This window comes from Triturus cristatus, chromosome 7 (genome assembly GCF_964204655.1).
Source record: "Triturus cristatus chromosome 7, aTriCri1.1, whole genome shotgun sequence".
Lineage (NCBI taxonomy): Eukaryota > Metazoa > Chordata > Amphibia > Caudata > Salamandridae > Triturus > Triturus cristatus.
In genome coordinates, this window is record NC_140590.1 from 1666750698 (window position 1) to 1666774547 (window position 23850).

General features: G+C 46.7%; 1 protein-coding gene and 1 long non-coding RNA gene across 2 annotated transcripts in view; one reads left to right on the top strand and one right to left on the bottom strand.

Annotated features, from left to right (window-relative positions):
* Positions 1-23850, top strand: part of LOC146812673 (uncharacterized) — a 542976-nt gene that overhangs the window by 260614 nt on the left and 258512 nt on the right. The gene's annotated exons all lie outside the window — the stretch shown is intronic.
* CDH4 (cadherin 4) overlaps positions 13502-23850 on the bottom strand; it is a 1855428-nt gene continuing 1845079 nt past the window's right edge. Inside the window, exon 16 of the mRNA XM_085619784.1 lies at positions 13502-22120. Within this exon, the coding sequence (XP_085475910.1) occupies positions 21914-22120 (207 nt within the window). The 3' untranslated portion in view covers positions 13502-21913. The remainder of the gene's footprint in view (positions 22121-23850) is intronic.

Below are 23850 nucleotides of genomic sequence, written 5' to 3' on the forward strand. Positions count from 1 at the left end.
GGGTGTGATGCCGATGGTTAGTGTGGTTCTTTCCTACTCCAGGTGATACAAGAAAGGAGCGCGAGACTGTGGGTATCTTGGCCTTGTTGTGGTTCAAAGAGCGAACTGGCCATAAGACATTCGTAAATGTTTGGTTCATGCAGGGCTGGCCGCGAACAGAGCTCATTTCACCTGGATTATCTGAATTTTGGTATGTACAGTAGCGACCAGGAATAGATTGCTCACCTAAGGCTTTGAGGGGGGTTATGTTGGGGTTAATTTAATCACGCGGGGTTGGCAAGTGACTTCTTGTTTTAGCTCGATGGTGACCTCTGGAATAGGTGCTCTCCCACGGTGCTTCTTTTATAAGCCATCACATCTGGTTCCTCTTGTTAACCCACTAATGGTCCCATCCGGTACTGGTAGAGGGCAATTGAGTTTTACTGCCTTGCCAACTTCCAAAGAGTTTGACTTCCTCAGCTCTTCAGACAGCAGTGACTGACGCCAAGACACATAGCTTAACTCACTGTCGGTCCAGCCCTTTCTTGTCGCTGAAAAGGTTAAAGATGCATCAAAGCCCCATGGGATGCTTTTTTTCTCTCTCATTTGTTTTTTAATGATTACCTTCTTTCTGTGACTGCAGCTAACGCCCAATTAATAGCTCCCACCACACAACGTCCTAGCCCTTCTGCCATCCCGGAAATCCCTCAGATATTGTTACTAATAGGTCATTAGAAGCTCTCAAGTGCCATGAGACACGTTTTACCTCTATTTCAATTGACCCCCCCCCCTCTCTGAATCTGTAGCTAACACACAGTCAACAGCTCCCGCTGTAAATTCTGTGAGCTCCTCTACTACCCTGGAAGTGGCATTATGCACTATCATGCGATTACGAAGTAAGACGACTGTACGCCCTTTGATTGATTACATGAAAATGTTTGATGTCATCTGTCTGCGGGAGACATGGGAGACCAGGAGGGATTTGTATTTAGATGGATTTAGGGCTTTTCATGTGTTGGCATCCCCTTCTTTTGTAGGGCGAGCAAGAGGGGGCTTATTGATGCTATCCATCAAGGGTAGGGTGATCAGATGTCCCGGATTTCTCCGGACAGTCCCGGTTTTCAGAGCACTGTCCCAGTGTTCCGACGCTTTTGGTAATTTTAAATATATGTCCAGGTTTTTGGGACAAAGGTCAGGTCATCCTGCAGAGGAGAATTGAAGGTATGGTCTCCTACCACAGGAAGCCCCTGAAGTCTGACATAATAGAAATAATGTATCTGTTTTTGCCAGGAATCACAGGGGAAGGTGCGCTGCCTACTCCCAGCAGAGAGACCGAGTGGGGAGGAGGGCAGGAGGGCACAGGGTGGAGGTCAAGCCATGTCTAGTGTTATTTAAAGGTAGCCTTGTTTGTGTGTGCATGCGTGTGTGTACACATTCACAAGGCTGCACAAAAAATGGGACAGGCCAAATATATAAGTGAGACTAAATTCTTAAGTCCTCCTTTTATGTCTGACCAGACCCGGTTTTTGCTTCTCAAAATCTGGTCACCCTAATCAAGGGCTCAGTGAAGGACGTCAGCACAGACCCTCCTGCTATCCAGACTCTGCTATGAACTAGTCCCAGGCTTCACCGTACGCGCCTTGTAAATATTTATAACTCGCCAAATGGCTGTCGTCCTTTGCAAAGGCTGAACAAGCTCCATGGGCCCTTCATCACTATTACACATCTCCTAGCCCGTCCTCTGGTTTTGTCAGGTGACTTCAATATTCATCTACGTAAGACTGCTTTGGAAGATCACTGTGCCCATCCTTGATCATTCCTTGAGCTGCAAATGACACACACATTTGCAGGGCCATTTTTAACTTCCGTGTTTCATTAATTTAACTTACTTTTCTCTTTAGATTTTTGGTTAGGTGATTATCTCAATCCACTCTCCTCAACATTCGTGGGTAATGGAAAACCTTCTATTATTGACTTTCTCGTCCTATCCCCTCGTCTCTTTAATGACATCAATTCTCTGAGTGTTGTTTGCCGGGTTATAGTGATCATGCCCCAATCGCCATATTTTTTTTAAGGGCTTGATAATAACAAGAGGGGTATTATAGGTTCAGCCCGTCCGCTCATTGTTACCGACAAGGGTGGCCATCTGAAATGGATACAAGTGGTGCCATCTGACTTTGAAAAATCCCCTGGTCTTGGGATGCTATTCATATTTCAAAACTTGTCGGGGGAGGGTATATCTGACAGTACGATTCTGTCTGCCTTTAAACAGATTTACCCACAAGACCATTTATTTCGTATCCCAGGAATAGAGGGATGATATGTCTCCCAGATGGTTTGATTCACATTGTTCTAAGACTCACACTGCACTGATTCAAGCTCTAAGGGCTCAACCCAGGTTAGGTCATAGTTATTTGTTGTTGAGTGGCTTATAAACAGGCTTGGACAAGTCGCAAATTATTATTTATTTTTTTAAGAGAGTTTTATATAGCGCGAACTAGACCCGAGACATCGGGTATCGGAGCGCTTTACATGAGCACCAGTTTCGTTACAAAAGGACACATTCAGTTTTGTGAGGGAGATTAAGTGATTTGCCCATAATCACAGGATGTTGAGCGTCGTTGCCGAGACTCGATCCCGGTTCCCCAGCTTCGAGGTCGACCGCTCTAGCCGTAAGGCTACATCCTCTCCTCCTCTCCTAGAGAAGATGCGCGAGAAGAGCCTTGTGATGCTTGACAGTTATGGGATAGATCTCGTTTTTGGAAGGTGGTCTATTGTCCACTATTTACTAAAACTAAGTGGGTTCTCTGGACTCTCACGTCCCTGACGATTTGTGGGTCTCACATTTTGAAGGTATCTATGGAGAGACAGATCCATTAATGACAGAGGAGGTAGTATCAGCTATCTGTCCAGGTCCACACATAAGGTTTTCCCTGGAAGAGGTTGAAGAAGCGCTTCAGTGTCTCACCCCTAACAAAGCCCCCGGTTAGGGTCCCACCAGATCTCTATATTTCAAACCTGCAATACGGGTCCCTCTGCTGACTCAATTTTAGGATGCTGCTGCTAAAGTATCTATTCCTGATTCTTGGTCTCAGTTAGTTATCCTGATTTTTTTTTTTTTAAAAGGGGACAAATCACATCCCAATTGTTACCGCCCAGTTACAATGATAGGTTCGGTAGTAAAGCTTTTGGGGAGGATATTTTTGAACTGATTTATCAGTTTGGGTGGAGTAAAACCAGGTCTCGTCGGACCTACAATATGGATTTAAGCCTGGTAAGGGGTGGGCGGAGCTCGCGGAATTGCACTCTGCAGAATTCCGCGGAGTTACACAAAAACTCTGTGAAATTCCACGGAGTTCTGCTCACCCCTTGCTACGTGCCCTTTATGGACCTCACCTCTGCATTCGACCGAGTTAATAGAACAATATTGTGGAACATTCTTCCGACTTTGGGCATTGAGGCCAACATTGACTATTTTCTCAGGCACTGTCATTCGCATTTGACTGCTGTGGTGAGATACCATGCTGATGGGTCTTGTACAAAGCCTTTTTCTATTACACACCGAGTTAGGCAGGGCTGTATCCATGCCCCTTTTTTGCTTACTCTTTATATTAACTGGTTAGAATCTGCACTCCTCTCAGGTGATGTGGATTTCCCCAGAGCAGGCAAACCTGCCGTCCCTGCATGACTGTGTGCGGATGTGTCGTCTTGTTTTCAAGAAACGCAATCCGGTTACACTGTTTACTAGTTAGTTTTGTTTTTGAATGAATTCATTGGAGCTACAAACTAACTTCTCTAAGTCACATGTTATGGTAGTCAGTCCTACACCAGTTAAGACCAACACGTTTCATGTAGAGGGCAGGAAAATAGCACAGGTTGCTTCCTTGGCCTATCTGGGGGACATTTTTGATGAAGCTGGTTCATGGTCACCCTTGTGGGAACCTAAGAAAACTTCTTTCAAGGTCTATTTCAGCCATTATCCAATTCTCCTCAAATCTTGGGGACACTCTGATGAAAGCAATGGTTGAGATATAGAAAACAAAATGTGTTTCCTTTGTTTCTTACGGTTGTGATGTGTGGGGCTATGCAGACAGTGATTGTTTACAAATTATTGAAAACAAATGTATTGGACCTCTGCTAAGGCTTTCACATTTGTGCCCCTCTTACATACTGCATCAGGAGCTTGGTTTACCATTTCTCAGCGACCATCTGCCTTTATACCATTAGTTAACCTCTTCAGTGCCCATGACGAGATAGTCTCGTCATGGAGCACGGTTGCGCTGTGCCCATGACGAGACTATCTCGTCATGAACCCCACCCACTAGTGCAACGCCCGGCACAGGAGGGGGAAAGGGCGTGGCACTGAAGGGGTTAAGATGGGTTGCGGTTTGGCACTTCCTTGCCCCAGCAGACACTGAGACTACATCACAGACTCCCTGTCCAATCCCCGCGATGCTCTGCCTGAGTGGGCTGGAAAGACGCTCCGATCAGGGAGTCTATAGGGTTTCTTTAACCGGCTGTTCACTACAGCTGGGTTGGAGAAATCGAAGTGCGCATGTGTGTTTTGGTCGGCCTGAGACGGCCAGCCAAACACACATGAGCACTTAGTGAGTACACGTAGCACCACTCCCTCCCCTCTCCCATGCCTCGGCCCCGCCCCTTCCTGCACACGCTGGCTGAAACAAATATAAAACAATAACGAAATATTGTTTTCTTGTTTTTTGCTGCTGCCTCTGAGCCAGTGGGGCGACGCTCCTCCGCTATTGCGGAGGAGCCGCCCCTGTCATAGGACTTTTGTTGCTCTACTTTTTAGAGGTTTGCATTTTAAACAAGTTTGCCTGCACTGTTCTATCTGCTGCCCAATGAGCTTGTATGCTTTTCCATTGTATGCTTTATAAAAGGAGCTATGAGGCGGAAATCACGCACCATGCACTATATATGATAGTTTTGTTTTAGTCATGTGTTAATTAGTCGTGATCGCCTGGTCTGATTTTATCAACAGGGGTTGTTTTCCGTAATGTTTATGCTTTATGCTCCACGCGCCGGGACACTCTTCTGAGTAACTGTGCGCGTTATAAATCACCAATAACATAACATAACACATGTCAGCCTCTATTCCAATGTTCCAAGTTTATGAAGCATTTTAATGTAGCCTTTTAGTTTGTTTTCTAATTGTCTATCAAATATATGTGACAGTCTTCTATGTCTACTCAGGTTGGTTAGTTACCGGAATCTTAGGGGCCTTTGGCTGCGACATTTTGTCTCACCAACGAACCTCGTATTACCCTGCATTTTAGTTTCTTTTTCAATATGTTTTGTATGTCTTTCAATGTAGTTATTTCACTATTGCGTTAATAAGTGTAACATGTCGTGTTATTTTAATAACTGCCATCCATAGATCGCGATTGCTCTCCCTTTAATCGTGTTTATTCTTATGCTGCAACGAGGATGAGCTATGTACTGTGGACTTTTTTTTTTTAGCTTGATATATTGTAGAACGATTTATGTGAACGTTCCATTTTATTTCTGTATATGTGCTAATCTTTTATTGGCTTTTTTATGCCAGAATAAAGATAATTGATTGATTGAATAGATTAGGATTCATGCTGAAATGTGCACAAATGTTGTCTTTTCTGTGTTGCGAGGTGTTAAAAGTTTAATTTGTAGAAACAAAAAAGAAAAGTGCCGGGTCTCTCGGCAGGAGGTATCTTCTACCAGCCCGTTTCTCCTGTTAGCGCCGCCTAAAACACAAGCCATTACTAACCATGAAATTGGGGAGAGGGTGTGGCGTAATGGGCAGAGCTGCCGACTTAGGTGCAGGGGAACCAGGTTGGAGTCTCATTCTGGACAAATCACTAAGTCTCCCCGTAAATGAATGTGTCCCTAACTGGTACTCATGAAAAGGTTGGTGATTAAAGGCTGGTGCTTAGCACCGGAAACCACTGCCTCAAATTAAGCACTGTAAAAAGATCAATGAGTCGGGTGGACGGGCCAGAGCCCTGGTATTTCCCCGGTGGGCTGGGGCCATTGGAGGCTGATTTTAACCGCCTGGGGGCGCTGCTGGTACTGTCTGTTTCTTCAGCTCGGTGGCCAGGAGCAGCAGGCACAGGGCAGTAGGGTTCAGGGGGAATTGAGAGAGACCGAGAGTGTGGAGAGAGACGGAGAGGCAGAGATAGACAGACCGAGAGTGTGGAGAGAGAAAGGAGGGGGTGCACACAGAGAGAGCGAAAGTGTGGAGATAGACGGAGGGGCAGACAAAGAGTGTGTGGAGAGAGATGTTGGGGGGCAGACAGAGACAGAGTGTGGAGAGAGACAGGGGTAGAGAGAGTGAAGTGGAGAGAGAGCGAGAGAGACGGCGGAGCAGAGAGAGTGTGTGGCGATCAACATAGGGGCGGACAGAGAGAGACCAAGAGTGTAGAGCGAGACGGGGGCAGACCGAGACAAAGGCACGTACACAGGTGCCCAGGCATGTAGTTAATATGTTCAGGTGCCTAGGAATCCACACAGGTGCACAGGCAGGTATATAATATTTTCAGGTGCCCATGCATGCAATATGTTCAAGTGCCCAGGCGTGTATACAATGTGTTCAGGTGCCCAGCCGTGCATGCAATATGTTCAGGTGCCCAGGCGCGTATACAATGTGTTCAGGTGCCCAAGCATGTTTATAATAGGTTTAGATGCCCTGCCATGTTTTCAATGTGTTTAGATGCCCAGCCATGGATACTATTTGTTCAGATGCCCAGGCATGTATGCAATATGCCCAGGTGCCTAGACATCTATACAGTGTGTTCAGGTGCCTATGTATGCACACAGGTGCCCAGGCATGTATGCAATATATTCAGGTGCCCAGGCATGTATACAATGTGTCCAGGTCTCCAGGCATGCATGCACTATGTTCAGGTGCCCAGGCATGTATACATTATACAGTGTTTTGCTTGGACCTGTAGCCTGGCACTTTGCTGAGGAACGGACATGCACACAATTCTGGATTCAACCTCACTAGTCGAACCAGCCCGTAGGAACAACTCTTGAATACACCAGAAACCCTGATAGCGCTGTGAGGCCATACTAGTGGGAGAAGATGCACAGAATATCTATACCTCCACAGTGTTAAACATATTGTGCTGTCAAGCCATTTCCCCCCTTTGCTCCCCATTGCCCTATGCCCTGATGTGACTGTGTCAACCATTGCCTTAAATGGGCAGGTACTGACCGGGACTCAGTACCCGCACTACTTTAATTTGGAAGGAATGGTACCTGCACGCTTCGGCACTGCTCCAATGTTTTTAATGGCAGAGTACCAGCTCTTCTCAGCTGCAAACAGCTACTCTAGGACACGGAGTACCTGCACTTCTCTATTTCTTTTTCAAGCACTGATGCCGACACATCAGAGATCGCGGTCACAAGATGTACCTTGGTCAGAAAGGGATTTCTCAAATCATTATAGATGGTGATTAGGTTAGAGGGTTTCAGAACTCTTGTATTTTTGTTGATTCTTGCTAAACTAGTAAGTAGGAGCCTGTCTCTTTGAACCTTGCCTCCAGACTGGATTGGGGCACCATTGGAGTTTGTATTATCCTATTTGAGGGGCTTCTGCCCCTCTGTGCCTGTTTGGCTGCAGTTTTCAAGAGGACAACCCCAAGCTTTCCTGGGGATCACCCTTCGCAAGGGGCTTCTCTACACCTAGACAGTTTTCTACCTCAAGAGAGCACCTCCTTAGGGTTTAAGGTTACACTAGTTAAAGATGGCGTTTACCTCTTTGGACTGTTTTTCTGACTGGATGACATTAACACATTTCAAGGTGGTGCTTGCTTCTCTGGGCCTGGTCTCCCCCTTTGGGGTTTGTGTCAGGCAAGGAGGAACCTACTTCTCTAACCCTGCTGCTGGGGTCGATAAAATCCACCCCCTCCCTCCAAAAGAGTTCATACACCGTGTCCTGCTGGAGGCCCCAGGAGAATTCATCCCCAGGTCCCATTCACCCCTAGGCCTCACATTACCTGACTTTTAGGTGGAGTGGTCTTTACAGGGCCTAGTCAGCTGGATGATTCAAGCATGCCCCCCCCCCACACCAACCCTGGAGGGGGGGCACAACACCCTATTACAAGTGGAATCTTCTTCTTTGGCCCTGGTAGGCAGCCTCCATGAAGCGATCACCTACTTCCGGGTTTCACTGGCACGCGCACCTCCTCTGGGTGCATGTCATCCTGTCATAGGTAGGAGACGCCATCTCTTTTCCTGGCCTGCTGGCTGCATCCGTCGAAAGCACAAACAGACGACGAGGAGGCGTGCTATTTAAGAAAAGGGGGGCTTTATTTCATTACACTGGAGCTTGGCGCCAATGCACCCAGTCAGCTTTGACACACAATAAATCAACAAAGCTGTAACTTCATTTCAAACCAAGATGGCGGCGGCACTAGGAAACACACTGAACACATGTATAGCCTCTTCCTCTGTCGTCCTCCTCGTTTCGCCTTGTAGACTCTTTTTATTGTTTTTTTCCCCTTTTTGGTACAAAATGGTACAAACCACGATACAAAATATTTTGTGCTGTTGACAGGTTACAAAAAAAGTTAGTTCCGAACGTTTTTCTTCTCCTCCTCTAGCAATGTCTAATTTTTAATATCCTTTGTGCAACGACTGTGTTTCAATGTGAGCACACCGTGCACACTCAGGGCGCCGCTCTTGAACACAAGCACGTCATGCGAGCAGACACACAGACTGTTCAATGTCAAAAACAGGAACATGCAGAACAGAAAAACAAATTTAAAAAAATAACACTAGAATCGGAGCTGCAATCATACATATATTTATATATACATATATACTTGATCTGTGGCTTCAAGCAATACCTACAGTATGTACACGCCTCAGTGATCAGTCCGCGGGGGCGCTCGCGCTCTCTTGCACGTTTGTTCCCCCTTGTTTGCATCAGAAGAAAGATTGGGAGTGAAAGTAACTTGTTGTGTATTGAGGGTATCTGCTCTGACCATCCAGCTGCTCCTCAGACAAACCGTCGAGGATTTTAGGATTTACCAGAGCCTGAACTCAGTTACTGACCAATCATCTCAGCGCCTGGATACCCTCGCCAGTGAATAGCAGCACTTAATAAATCCTGTTTTATTGATTGAATGATTGAATCTTAATGTCTTCCTATCCAATGACGAAGGGCACGAATTATGTCATTTAGGCGAAAATAGTACTTTTTTTTAAGCAGCTATAATATACAAAGTTTAGATTTCACCCACCCCTGTTTAACGAACATCTGTTTCTTTTTTCCTTTTTCCCAACTGTACCCTTACCGTCATCCATGTTATATATGTTTTATATAATTAAACTATTTACTTTTTTGACTGCCCAGAGGTTCGCAGAATGTCACGCCAGCGGTGTGAGCTCTGCGACACCTTTGGGTGCAATTTTGGGCACACTGATTGCTGGTAAGTCAGTAAAATACAGCAATGAACGGGGTCCCGCGGGCCCCGGTGTCACTGCACCTGCTATACCATTCATAGACATGTCCCAGCACGCACATCCGGCAAGGCATTTGCCTTTGAGCCATGAGTCTGGCTTTACACCAAAGAAGGAACTTCTAGAAACACGTATTCCATCTTCTGTCTAAAAGAGTGACATATGCCTTGGAATTTTTGAAATTACAAAATGTCACGCGCCGCTGCTTTCACAGAAGACACACCTCAAGCGCGCGCTGAATTATCAAGCAGGCCACTGCAAGGGCACGTGCAGAGTGTCCTCCTCGCGCGCACATCCACATCACACCTTAACTTTGCTTGTAAATGTGGGAAGCATTTTTTTTAAAACAACATTTAAGGCTCTCTAGACTTGTTCCACTTCGCCGAAGACACTGGCATTTAAAGAGCACGTCAAAGAGAGTGCGCCCACGTGTAATGCTGCGCACTCGACAAATTCGTGTGCAGTGGAGCAATGGCTTTGTGTAAACCGAGTGACACTTCTGAACGCGGCCCCATTATTTACCTGCACGATGCTCCCACGCAGTCACACATGACTGACTGTACCCCTCCTCTTCTGGCTTCCGCGTGGTTCTTCTGTTGGGAAAAAATGTCTATATTTCTTCTTTTCAGGCTAGGGAGAACTTCTAGAAACTTCTAACGCCACTTTTATGCTCCTGGCAGTTTTTTTATTAACGTTTGTAGACCTGTATGTCCTACGTTATATTTATGGCAGACACCAGCAGGCTGAGTTCGGTATCAGAAGCTAATGCAGGCAGGTGCCAGGCACCCGACTCGCGTCTCACAGTGATGACATCATAAGGTGTTTACCTGGAATCGCTGCCATATTGATGACCCAGCAGGGCTACCATGAACCTTGACATGGATGGCTCGGGGGAGTCGATGCGTAGGGGGATGGGGGGTACATGATATTTATAGAGAACAGCCCAGAGGTGCATGGATGGAAGAGTGTCTTGCCTCAACAGAAAGAACAAGGCACCCACTGGAAAAGGAAGCAAACGTGTAATTTCAAGGTTAAGGCGAGTGATCTGGTCTGGGGGCCGCTGGCTTCCTGGAGCATACTGATACATTCTTGCACGTGCTCGGCTCTTTGAAGCACTCCAAGCACCGGCTTGCTGGCCTACCTTCCATGTTAACCCTTTACAAGTGGTTTCTAAGGGATGCAGTAGGAAGCATTTGGGGATTTGGGCATATTATGAACTTCTAAGAAAGAGATTATAGTTGATTCCAATAGCATATCAAACTGGCCATTGTCTTTACACAAGAGTCCAGAGCCCTGCGTTGCCACAGTAGAAGCATTTGACTACTGGAAAACAGGAATTTCCAACAGCAGTATTACATGTCCTGCTGCACAGGTAGTCCCAGTTCTCCGTCGATAGAACATGTTGCTGCTTCTCCGCACTCTTTATCACTCCTCCTGCCGGGTGGTGTGAATTGAGTGCAGTTTTTGTTCTAGGGATCTTGTTGCACATTCATATTTAGGATGCTAAAGCGTGTATCCACACATTTAAATAGCAATGCCCTCGGTGTTTGGTTGTGAAGTGCTGTTTTTGTTTTGTGCCAATGTGGGAAGTGTCTTCTTCATGTTGTGCATAAAGCCCACGAGGTATGGTTATTGTGTTATGGGACGCAGTGCCTGGAGGTGTGATGTGTGAGGGTATATGAGAGATAGACGTACAAATTACAAGTGTAAAAAAGACTTAGGCATATAGGCAACTCCACAGGATCAGACTAGCCATGGGGATAGAGTGAAGCTGTGCGCATGGACAGGCAAAAAACGAGGGCAATCGGAGAAGGCCCTGATAGCCATAAAGCATCAGGCACTAGAGGCAGAGATGGTGTTGACTGATTAAATGGATGCCAAAGGGGCAGGGATGGGGCTTGGTGACATGAGGAGTACCCGTGCACCCTCCACCCCCTCCACCTTAATTGGCAAGGTTGCTACCTACTGCTGAACAAATACACTCTATGAGCAAGGATGGAAACTGCAGTGCAATTAAGGCTTCCAAGCTAGGCTCACACATCACAGTCTTTGAAAGGCCCTCGGATCTAACTACTCCTGCTGGGTCAGAGGAAATTTATTTTCAGCAGGGATTCACACCCCAAACCCCTAGCAAGTTCCCAAAGATGACAAGCATCAGTGAGGCCAGCCCTAGTTAGTCACTGCTCGGACCCTATACATGCGAGGATGACAGCCGAAGCACTTGGTAGGCTGCTGCCATGACAGTGGAAGAAAAAACCTGCCCGCCTGGCGGTACACATCTGCCCTCCCCCCTCCATGCAAACTCAGCACTTTCCTTAGATCCCACAGACCACTGCTCTTTCTGTTTTACATATGAAGGCATCAAGCTGACCTGCTAGAATTTCCTCCCAAACAACTTTCACTTTCATTACTAGGTAAGGGTGACATTTCAGGGTAAAAAAAGAGACAATGTAGTGAAAGGAGGTTTACCCTGTTTCCATTGTTTTTGGCTAGACAGCCGCATGGCTCAGATTTGGTAGTTCTCATTTTGTTCAACCTTTGTCTAGCTCTGCTCTGACCAGTGAGTCCTACAAAAAACTTTTTTTATATGGCTTATTTATCCTATAAGATTTAATTGCAGCTGGCCTCACTGTTCACTCAATTAGAAATGCAGGTGTGCACCTGTTAGCAGCATTTTGAAGAATTTGCAAACACAAATGTACATAGTTTACATGTTTTCTCGCAAGTGCAACATTTCTATATTCTTGAGGATTACCTCTTGCATTCAAAGTTTTGTGCGAGGTGCCCTCCGAAAGATATCCAGGGCCTGGACGAGGCTTTGCCATAGGATATCAGTAGGTGATGGCAGCGCAATCGGGGCAAACAAAATTCCACAGCTGTTTCTGCTACCTCCAGGTAGGGTTTACAAACAAATGACTTCGGACTGTCACTGAAGTCACATCGCTTACCCACACTGAACCAAGACACCTCGTTAAGATGGCGACGATTAGGGAGGCGTCCTAATGGTATCTGAAGGCTTTGAAAACAGGTAAACACAGAATGAATCTATTTACTACAAAGTGCAACATATCAACAGTAGAATTTTAAAGGTGACAAGCCAATTTGAGTGCATTATGCAGCTCTTTGCGGCATCACAAAATAAAATGATGGACGGAGTATTAAAGCTTTTCCAACACTCACCCCCCAAGTCACAGATCTGGGTTTGATCCATCCCATGCCATTGCAGTTTGGACCCAGCTATATGCAAATCAACCTTGACCCTGTCCCCTATGGGGACAGTCCAGCCCGAACTGCCAGGCCAGGTCCTCACTGGACCGGCAAACAAGCATCATTTGACTGGTTTCAGGGTATCACTCCTCATCAGCCAGGCTAGCTTGAATCCAGTGTTGCAGCTCATGTCTGGGCATACCCTTAACCACGTAGGGGGCACACAGTAACATCACGGAATAAAATGATGGACGGAGTGTTGAAACTTCTCAAACACTCACCCCCATTGACAGATATGGGTTTAATCCATTGTTATTTTGCTTGTCATGCCATTCCAGTTTGGACCCAGCCATATGCAAATCAGCCTTGTCCCTGCTCCCCATGGGAACCGTCCAGCCCAAACTACCAGGCCAGGTCCTCCCTGGACTGGAAAACACGCATCCTGGGACTGGTTTCGGGGTATCCCTCCCATCAACCAGGCTAGCTTTAATCCAGTGGTGCAGCGAGCAAGGGGACCACGTCTGGGCATACCCTTAACCACTTGGGGCGCACATAGCAACACCACAAAATAAAATAATGGATGGAGTGTTGAAACTGTTAAAAACACTCACCCTCCAGTCACTCACCCTTACTCTCTTGACTAGGGTTGAGTGTTTGAAAAGTTTCAGCACTCCAGCCATCATCTTGTTGTGTTTGATATGTCCGCCCTAAGTGGCCCAGGACTTGCCCAGATGTGCCCTTGCGCGCTGTGCCACTGGATTCAAGCTAGCCTGGCTGATGAGGTGGGATACCCCGCGTAATCGATGCCAGGATGCTTGTTTATGGTCCACGGAGGACCTGGCTTGGCAGTTCGTGCTGGACTGTTTCCATGGGGAGCAGGGTCACAATTGATTTGCATATGGCTGAGTCCAAACTGGGGTCGCATAGTGAACAAAAGCACGATTAATTTAACCCCAATCTCTTGACTGGGGTTGAGTGTCTGAAAAGTTTGGGCACTCTGTCCATCATCTTGTTGTGTTTGCAGATCTTTGCTGTACTTGGACTGTCTGCAGAATACTGACTGGGGGAAAAGAGAGCCCTTTGAATCGGCAGCTGATGGAGATCTTTACGTGTAAATTTGGTATATGTATGTACATGCGCCATTAAAAAGTTGTTGGTTAGGTTTTTGGGGAGTTACCATTTTGCATTAGGGGTGGTTTCTTTAACTGTACAGGTGTTAAGTCAGGTACATAAATATATCGCTAGCTGTGTGTAGCCTGCACGTCATTGGTTTGAACCCTGACAGGACCGATTCAACCGTGCACCTTCCAGGGTCGGCTGAATGGATGCTTTTGCATTGCTAATCAATAACAGCGATTTTTCATGCCACGTGATGTTTCCGTATGCTATTAATGTATGCGAGATTACAGCTCGGGTTCATAGATGAGCCGTGACACCTTCCTTCCATTGAGAGGTTTATCTTAACACATCTGTGCATTCTGGGAGCTGTAGTCTTAATAGTACCAGGCCTCTCACACGCTGATGAGGTGCAGCTCTGGCTGTAGTTTGAAAGTTCTCAGACTCTGTGATCTGTCTGATTTGTTCACAAAAGTATATACGTTCTGAACCCCTAACTGTTTTACCAGCCAATACTAGGCACACGGGGCAGGTACACTGGAGCCAGAGGCCAGCGCAGATGCGTCTGAGGGTCACAAGGATAAGGTCTACTCTGGGAAGCAAACACAGTCCATCACAATCCATCAGGCTCGGCGACCTACCCGCGTGGCGTTGACACAAATGTCTAATTATTCCAGCACAAATCTTGCATTTATGTTACTAGGCGCTCAGTCTAGGGGCTGATAGGCGATCTGAGGAGCAGAGCCCTGGAGTCATGTATCCAGGATCACTCGGTGGTGATACTTGGAATCCACGTTCAGCGAGCGGTTTGGGCGCTATACTCCTTCTTGCATGCTCCGGTGCCTTAGCCTGTGAATGCCCCTGGGTGGGCTTTACCCAGGTGTGCTCTCTAGGCGTTGTACGGGAATAGCTGCGAGTTCCCGATCACCGGGACAGCCACCCACCTCTCATTCAGGAGTGTCAATCACTGCCACGGTTCTATATTCATACATTTCGTGAGTTAAAAGTGACGCGTCGATGGTTACATCCGGGCTCGTGCATGCCACCACCTAATCCGTTCCAGGTTGCACGAGTGACTGGAATCGCGGCCGAGGCACCGAATTTCCAGATGAAATATCTTTGTAGTGAAGGGCCAACGCACTGGTGCAAATGCTTCCTCTACAGGTGAATGGGTGCAAATACCGTTTTTGCACAAGTCAAGATGTGCAGATGTGGGGGGAGTAGGTGCAGGGCCCCAGTGCACATTAGAAATGTTGGTGAAATCTGCGGTTTCTGACCAGGTGCACGGAGCCCGTGCGCGCTCTGCTCTCTAACCACCCTACCAGGAGGAGAGCTTCAGAGACAGTTGCTGAAGCGCATCCCCCTTTGGTAGATTCCGACCTCTGGTTTTATCCCCGTTTTAAGAGTCTGCATTTTTTTAAATGTACAATTATGGGTTTATTGGTGGCAGCAGGGCGAGGGGAGCATTAGGTTTGAATAGTTTATATATAGTTTGATGCATTACTATGGCAACCTGCCGAGTGCGACTGAATTAGTAAATAACAGGAATGCACTTAGCGCTTGTCGGTGATTAGTACATGTCAGCGCGGGACCCATTATTGTAATTTTCTCTCTTCATGAAAGACGAGAGGAGAGAGCGCCACATCCTAGATTTAAAAAAAAGAGTTTCTTTCATTTATGCTCGCGGACAAAAAAAACACACAGCAAATGCAGCCTTTCATGTTCCAGCGTATGAGGAATTTGGGGCATGAGGTACAGCGCCTGGAGCTCTGGGGCATTGAGGTACAGTGCCTGGAAACCCTGGGCCTTCAGGTACAGTGCCTGGAAACCCTGGGCCTTCAGGTACAGTGCATGGAAACCCTGGTCCTTCGGGTACAGCGCCTGGAAACCCTGGTCCTTCGGGTACAGCGCCTGGAAACCCTGGTCCTTCGGGTACAGCGCCTAGAGTCCGGGGGGCTTCGGGTACAGCGCCTGGAGTCCCGGGGCCTTCGGGTACAGCGCCTGGAGTCCCGGGGCCTTCGGGTACAGCGCCTGGAGTCCTGGGGGCTTCAGGTACAGTGCCTGGAGTCCCGGGGGCTTCGGGTACAGTGCCTGGAGTCCCGGGGCCTTCGGGTACAGTGCCTGGAGTCCCGGGGCCTTCGGGTACAGTGCCTGGAGTCCCGGGCCTTCGGGTACAGTGCCTGGAGCCCCGGGGCTTTCAGGTAGTGCCTGGAGCCTTCAGTTACAGTGCCTGGAAACCCGGGCCTTCAGGTACAGCGCCTGGAGCCTTGAGGTACAGCTCCCGGAGTCCCGGGCTTTCAGGTACTGCGCCTGGAGTCCCGGGCCTTCAGGTACAGCGCCTGGAGTCCCGGGCCTACAGATACAACGCCTGAAGCCCCAGGACCTTCAGGTGCAGCGCTTGGCGCATTCAGGCGCATACGGGCTAGTTGTGACTGCATCTACTGTCGGACACATTCTGCACCAGGAAGCAATCGGGGTGTTTCCTGACATACCAGTGCCCACTGCCTCTAAAAAACAAGCGTGGATGGCGCGGGGCCAGTCGCGTGACTGACCTGCATGCAGTGGTGGCTGGAGCCCCGCGAGCACTGTAGTCACCAGGCACAAGCTCTGGTCTTTGTGCCCTCAGACTGAGCACTGGACAAGCTCAATGATTGACAGGCAATCGGTTCTTAAACTTTGATATTTAAAGACACAGTGGCTTCTCATCCGACAACCTCATCATCACGACGAAAGAAGGCAGACTCGACACAACCCACGACATTAAAGGGCTGCTTCAAAGACCGTCTTGGGATGTATGTTTGACGCTCACGTGATCCCAGTAAAGCTGTCTCCAGTCCAGGGGTCTCCCACCCGTTTTCTAATGACAGCTAATTATGTTAAATGACATTCATATCGAGCTTCTAATATTTTTAGTGACGTAATAGTGAACATGTAAGACAAGATTACATAATGGCCATGGCGCCCAAGATTACCAGCAGTGATTGCCTCCGTTTCAGGCGCAGTTGGCATCGGTAATGTGAAAATGAGTTTATCAATTAGGAAAGCATCAGGATAATTCATGAACGCAAAAGCTGCACTACCCATAACATCAAGGTAATCATTTAAAGTAATGTCTCCCCAATGCCTCATAATGTATTATTCAAATATCAGCGTTAAATATATTTTGGAAATCCAGCTATTTGGCTCCAAAGATCAGCTAAGCATAGGAGTTTGGCAAATTTCTGTCTCGACTCTATGCATTTCAACTGTGGGATGGATATATATGGTCAACCAAGCAAAAGCTTCTCCTTTAATAGGCTGGGCTGCACATTGGCGAGCTACCAGTAGCTCACAAGCTACTCTGAGAGAGAAACCTGCTCTAGCCAGACGTAAATATACAGGCCTTGGCAAAACTAGACGTACAGGAGCAGGGTATCCATGAGATGTGGTGGCGTAACCGGACATCAGGTCGAGCAAGCAGAATCACAAAGTACCATGCACAGGTAAAACGCCACCTCTTTAGACTGAAGGAGGGTCATGACCCGGAGCTGGTGATGCTCAGGGATAGATTTGTATCCTTTTATAGTCTTACAGATTGAATGCAGAGAGTTCACATTCTAGGCATGTGTTATGTGCATGAATACGGCACGTGCCAGATTACAGGTTGGATTGCAACATTTATAGATCGCTTACTATCTACCCCCCTATGGTGGGCGCTGAAGCGCTTGCCGACATAGGCAGATGACCCAATGTCATCAAGGATGCTGAGCTCCACTACTGGATTTTCATTTAATAACCAAATGCATTCTGGGTGCTGTAAACCTGGCTCACTTCCAAGTGAACTAACCCCAGTGCTTGAAATGGAAATATAGAAGTCTCCTTGTCCCAGGGTTCCTGCTTGCCTCTCATAATTTCCGGTACTCTCCCCTTAAAAGCATTGAAGTATTCGGAAAAGGCAGTACTGTCCCATCCAAATGAAAGAAGTGCAGGTATTAAGTAACTGATAGTACCTGCCCATTCAAAGCACAGTCTAACCCCAACGAAAACAATGATTTGTAACAGAAAGCCTAGGAGCGGATGGATGAATCCTTAGAGACCTGGGGATTTCTTGTAAGCTTGTGTATTTATAACAGCTATCATTGTCTTTGACAGTTGGGTACTACAAGCTATTGTATAAAGTTACGAGTCCCCCACAGTAAGAGCTTCTGCATGGGCTTGAACTTACGTTAGCCCTCCCACTTGCGCTCCCACCTTCAGCCTCTGTCAATGGGCGTCCCATGGCTACTGTGGCTCATTGTCTCGTGATTGGCTGACACCGGGGAGGAAACGTAAATTCTTGATCACTTTAAATCTGGAATCCTCTTTAAGGGTGATCAAGATTCCTGTTTCCTATCAGCTGGCCTTGGCTTCAGGTGGCGATGCCACCTCGCTTTATGTCAATGCAGCCCTCAAGAATGGCCCTAGCAAGGAGCCCTGGACCGGTTGGTGGGATATGCAGTGAGTCTGGCGAGGCCCCAGAGTTGATTTGCAAAGCACCCTCACCCACACTCATTTTGTCAAGGAGGCTGTCACATAATGTATTCTGAATACTGTCAGTCAGTCGTTCATGACAGTGGGATGAATGGACAGTTTGTATCTTTGATTGGTTGTCCTTTTACCTTAGAAATGAGCTCCTTGTTCTAGCCACTTCCCAATGCATCATTCCGCCCTGAAGCTAAACACACCTGTTTCAGACAGTAAAACACCAGCTACACTTACTGCCTGTGCATTTAATTAAGACCAATTATATCATTAAAATACTCTTCCTTGATTGCTCCAGTCCCCTGTAATGCACCCTAGCGCCAGCTTTGTGCTCCTGCTGAGGCACTGAGACCCAGCTACAGAGCAGCTCTTCTGCACCTGTGCAACAGCAGCACCCCTCGCCCATGAAGTCTTATCAAAGAGTGACCTTCGGCTGGCATCGGTGGACAGCTACTCATTAGGGTGTGCAAGCAATGTATCACATGAGCAAAGACTTGCATAGAGCCCGATGACTGGCCTACCCGTAGTTCATGGACGTTCATGTTTTTCCTATGCTTACACCCCTGCTTAGTGTTTATTCCCTGCAAACTTGCAATATTTGTCTGCCAGGGCTAACTTATTCCACTGATCTGACCCGGCTTGGAACTGTTTAATGACTTTCTAAATAGAACACAATGTTCGATTCTAATGGAAAGAATGGAGCGCCCCACTGAGTCCCGTCAGGATATTCTTTTTCATGATGTGAGGGCATCGGACGAAGTCAGTGGAGCCTCGATAGCAGCAAGAAGAAATGTACTGCTGAAAGACTGGCACGCAGAGTCCGCACAGGAAGCTACTGCTCCTTTCAACAGAAGCAGTCTTCTTTTTATGGAGTTACCTCTCATCAGCACTCCTGAGGATAGCAATCTTCCACACACAGTCTAAGAAGTGCAGACAAATTATTTAATGACAAATTTCAAGAAACCAAAACAGGCTGTCCTGAAATGCAAAAAATCTTTACTGCCACAGAGGTTTGTGAAATTCTGGTAGGAGGTTGAATTCACCATTTTGCAAAGGTGTGAGAAAAATCTACTTCAGATGAATGGTACCTTCAAGTGATAAGAAGAATGAATTTCTGAATCTCCCTCCAGACTCTGGACTTAGACCTACCCCCTTGGCGTTCGATACCAAATCAAGAGGTCACCACTGCCAGAAGCCCTTCAGTTGCTAATTCGGACGGGAACATGGAAACTGAAAGGCCTGGGCTTCTACTCAATCTCCTTCCTGACCCAAAATATAAGTAGATAATTGATAACCGATTGGGCCCCTATCATACCCCTTCAAGAATAATGTCTTTGAGTCGTGATAGATGTACAGGATCTGTGCTTCCATGTAACAATTGGCAAACACCATAAACACTTTTGTGCTCAGGACGGTCACTATTAATACCCCAGCTCTTGCATTATTTAACTGAATTTTGCCCCAAGGTGTTTGCAGACATCATTGCTCCATTAATTACATCCTTTCATCTTCAGGGATGGCTAGCATACCCACAGTCTGATGACTGGCTGTTCATGCCCCATCAATTTAAGAGACACTGAAAGCTCTCTAGAAACCGAAAGAGTTGCGGGACACCCCTTGGCGTTCTTCTCAACAACAGGAAATGCTGGATGATACAACTACAAGATCAGTCCTTTATTGGGGCACGAAGACAAGTATGTCTCAGAATAATGAAGATTACCAGTAAGTAATCAGGGTGCGGTGGGATTGTGATTACCCACACATTACTTCTGTATTTGCAACCCCTCATACATGCCCCATCCCATACATAGTTGCGAATTTACTATCAGTTATTGTGCTCCCAAATTACACTTAGGTGTGTGTAAAACGTTCTATGCATTGAGCCCTGCATTCCGTACTCCCTGAAGCACTAGTGCTGTACTATATCAAAAGCGAAGCCTTGTCTGGTCTACAGCAACATATTCCCACTAGAAGTCAGCATTTTTCAGAGAAAGAACCCCCCTCTTGTACGTAAGGGGGTGCAACAGACCAATCCCACATCTACTCCCCAGTCAAGTTTCCGCTAGGTTTTATAAATGCTTAGTGAAAAAGCCCCACTATTGTATGAGAGGAGGTGCAGAGGAGCACACAAACATCGACACCCATGTCAAGTCTCCACTACGCTTCATCACTGCTTAGTGAAAGAGCTCCACTTTGTATAAACGGGGCGCAACAAACAACTCCCACATCCATTCAAATAACAATGGTCACCAAACGCTAAGCCCAAATGTCATGCAACATGGAGTCCCCTTTTTACAGCCAGCATCTACCATGCAAAGGGTCTACAGTAGGGAGAAGTTGCATTATTAAATAGGCCAGCATCAGTGCTCCTAATGGAGCAAACACAGTTGGGTATATGTGGTCAGGCACACCCCTGCTTTTGAACACTACTGAACAGAACTGCAGCTTTCCAGCAATGATGCGGTGCTCTAAATGGACCAGTGTCTGTGTCTGCCAACAGAGCTTCTAATAGTGAGGGACCAGGCAGCACAGGGCTATTAATGGGCCAGTACCTGGATATTCCGGCAGAGCTGTACAGACACGTTTTCCCATGTAAACAGCTTTTTGAATACATTATCACACAATTAATGGGACAGGAATTAAATTCCAAAATAAATCCCTGGCGGAGGGCTAAGTATGGACTGCCACCGATTGGGACCTTGCAAATGACAAGCTTTTATTTTCAGTCCTTCATGGTGCTTTTGAAGCAACTTGGGCTTTTCCCCATTACCAAAATAATTCATTTACCAGTTTGGCGTGACAATACTGTACATTTTTTAGATGAGAGGAGCTTCATTTAAAAAAGGTCAGGATAGGATATACCGGGGTTGTTCCCCCCACCTCAGGCACAGGCCCGGGGGCAGAGTGGGCACCGAACGTACAAAAAAACATGGGGTCCAGGATTGGTCCACAGGCGGTGGGTCTATATCAGACTTTCAGGTTATCCACATCGGATAGATTTACATACATTTAATCTAAACTGAAGTAATTTACATATTCGGTGGCCATCATAAAAATCTCGAATGGATCTGGCCGTAATGGACCGGTATTGGATGCCCCGTCATTAAACATAACTTGCTTTGTTTGTGATTATTATGTGGTTTCCTGATCACTCCTGAGATAGAGGGAAACTGATACACGTACCAAAAGGCACTTTTCCAAAAATGTTTTTTTTTCATTTTCAGCTTTTTTCCCCTTGTTTCTTTTTAGTTTTTTCTCTTTTTTCTTACAAACAGTGCTTTCTTTTCTAAGAAAAGTTCAAGTTAAGACAAGAGTGCCCACCACTCTTTAAGTTGTAATGCAGATGAAACAAGCGGGGTTCCCTGCTGGTGCTAACAAAATAAAATACGATAAAAATGGTAAAAAGAAAAACTAAAAAAAAAAATTGAAAAGGCAGCATAGACGAGAAGCATTCATGCCAAGCAGCTCAATGGGTTAAGAGGGTAATTCAAAAGAATAGGGGAAAATCAATCTACTCGGCGATTCTGAACATCACTAAAAATAATACAGTCAGCAGGCCGCTGGCACTTTGTACAAGTCTCTTATACTCTTGCTCCTGTTTGGTCAGGTAGGTGGTGCTACTTGGTATGCACTAGTCAGTGGGTTGCTAGTCAGCATCACCTCCCCCATACATGTCCGCCAGTTTCTTAAATCGAGGCCCCCACTCGTTCAGGAAGTCGTAGTCCTGGTCGCCAGAGCTGGACGAGTTGAGGGAACTCACGGACCCTGCAGTGGAGCCGCTCCCTTCATAGTCGAAGACCAGCAGCGAGTCGTAGGGTGGCGCCGTCGGGTCGTTATCCGCCGCTCTCAGCCCCTGTAATAAAGACAGTTAATTGAAGTCAGTACTTGAAATGGAAATATAGAAATGCTAGTACTCACTATCCCTGAGTATCTGTTTGTTACTGAGAAGTGCCAGTGCTCTCCCATTAAGGGTATTGCACCTCTGCTGAGGACAGCAGGTACTCTATCTCAAATTACAAAAAAAGTTCAGGCACTGAGTACCTGTCACTTTCTGCTTACTTAGACGACTAGCTAAAAAGAAACCTGAGGCATCGAAGTCTGCAATATGAAGGACAGTATTACTCACAGATCGCCCCCAAAGATAATGTGCCGATTATGCTTGGCAATCATTTTTGCCAAACTTCGAGGGCTCAGTAAATTATGACTAACCCAAGGACAGCCAAACGGACAAGCATACTTAGCATTTTTCCATCCAGCTGTGTTGCACAGCCAAGTGGAGAACAGTCCTAGGCACTGCCTGAGCAGCAAACCAGGCCACTCAGAGCAATCACTACTTACCAGCATGACAGCAGCGTTGTTATTGGCTTAGGGAAGTCTAGGAGCCTGTGTGCTGCCAGGAGTCCGTAACAGATGAGGACAGAGGAGAGGCGGCAGCCGGCAGGTAAGTCATATTCTTTTTAATTTTTCCCTGTACCCTGCCGCACCTTTTCTGTTCCCTAGCAGCCACCACTGGAACTGCATGGGGAACAGGGTTGCCACCTTTTCTAAGGAACATATCAGCCATCTGTTTATGTTGTAATATTCTGGAAATAACGGCGTAGAGCATTACATGTAATGTCTGCATTCATTTTTAATATAACCTTTCTGTCTTTGTTTACTTTAATTATCAGTCAGGGGTCATTAGGACATACAGAGAACTAATTTGAAAGTGTTTTAGTCTAATATTTACTGTCCGAAGTATGTACTAAGGGGAAAAATTCCGACTTTAGGTGATTTAAAAAATAATTCTACCGGCAGGGACATTAAAATACCGGTATAAAACTGCCAGGTGGCAACCCTAGTGGGGAAGAATAGTCTGCTGATTCTGAACGAGTCACCAGCAACCAATGAAAAGGGTCTAATCACATAGTCATCTGATTGGCTGCAGGCTAAGAATCAGAATTTGCTGAAACAGGAAGCAGGTCCGCAATTCTGATAGGCTGCCTCTCGATGAGAATGGGCAGGGCTTTAAGTGGGCCGGGTCTCACCGGGTTTTTGCACAGGCAGTTTTTGAAAGGGGGCCTCAAAACGGGTCTCTATCGGGCTCTGTTTTGTGCCCTGGCACAAGCGGTCCATTTTTAGGTCTCGGCTAGCGTAGGCTGCGCAGACATGTGCAGTCTCGCTGGCGAGATTTAATGTTTTAGGTTAGGTTTCTCTAGTGGGCTTTAAGCCCCGCCCCTCCTTTCCATTGGCTGGCATCACCGTTTATGGTAAACGGTGGCCAGCCATTGGAAAGGAGCGTTTCGTGACGTACACTTTTCGCTTTTAGAGCCGTCCCAGTTGAACTGGCTGCCCCAACTTACTGCTGGCGTAAAAGGTTTTCTTATCTTTATGGGGCCAAACACATGGCCCCATAAAGATAAGAAACCAGCCATGCAAGACAGTCCAACTGGGACGGCTCGCGAGCCAGTCCAACTGGGACGGCTCTAAAAGAGAAAAGAGAAAAACAACGAAATTGCGAGCGCTTGTTTTAAGTGTAAGGCGTTTGCCCACATTACAAGACACTTTCATTTTAGAATAAGTAATACTACAAGCTCACACGTC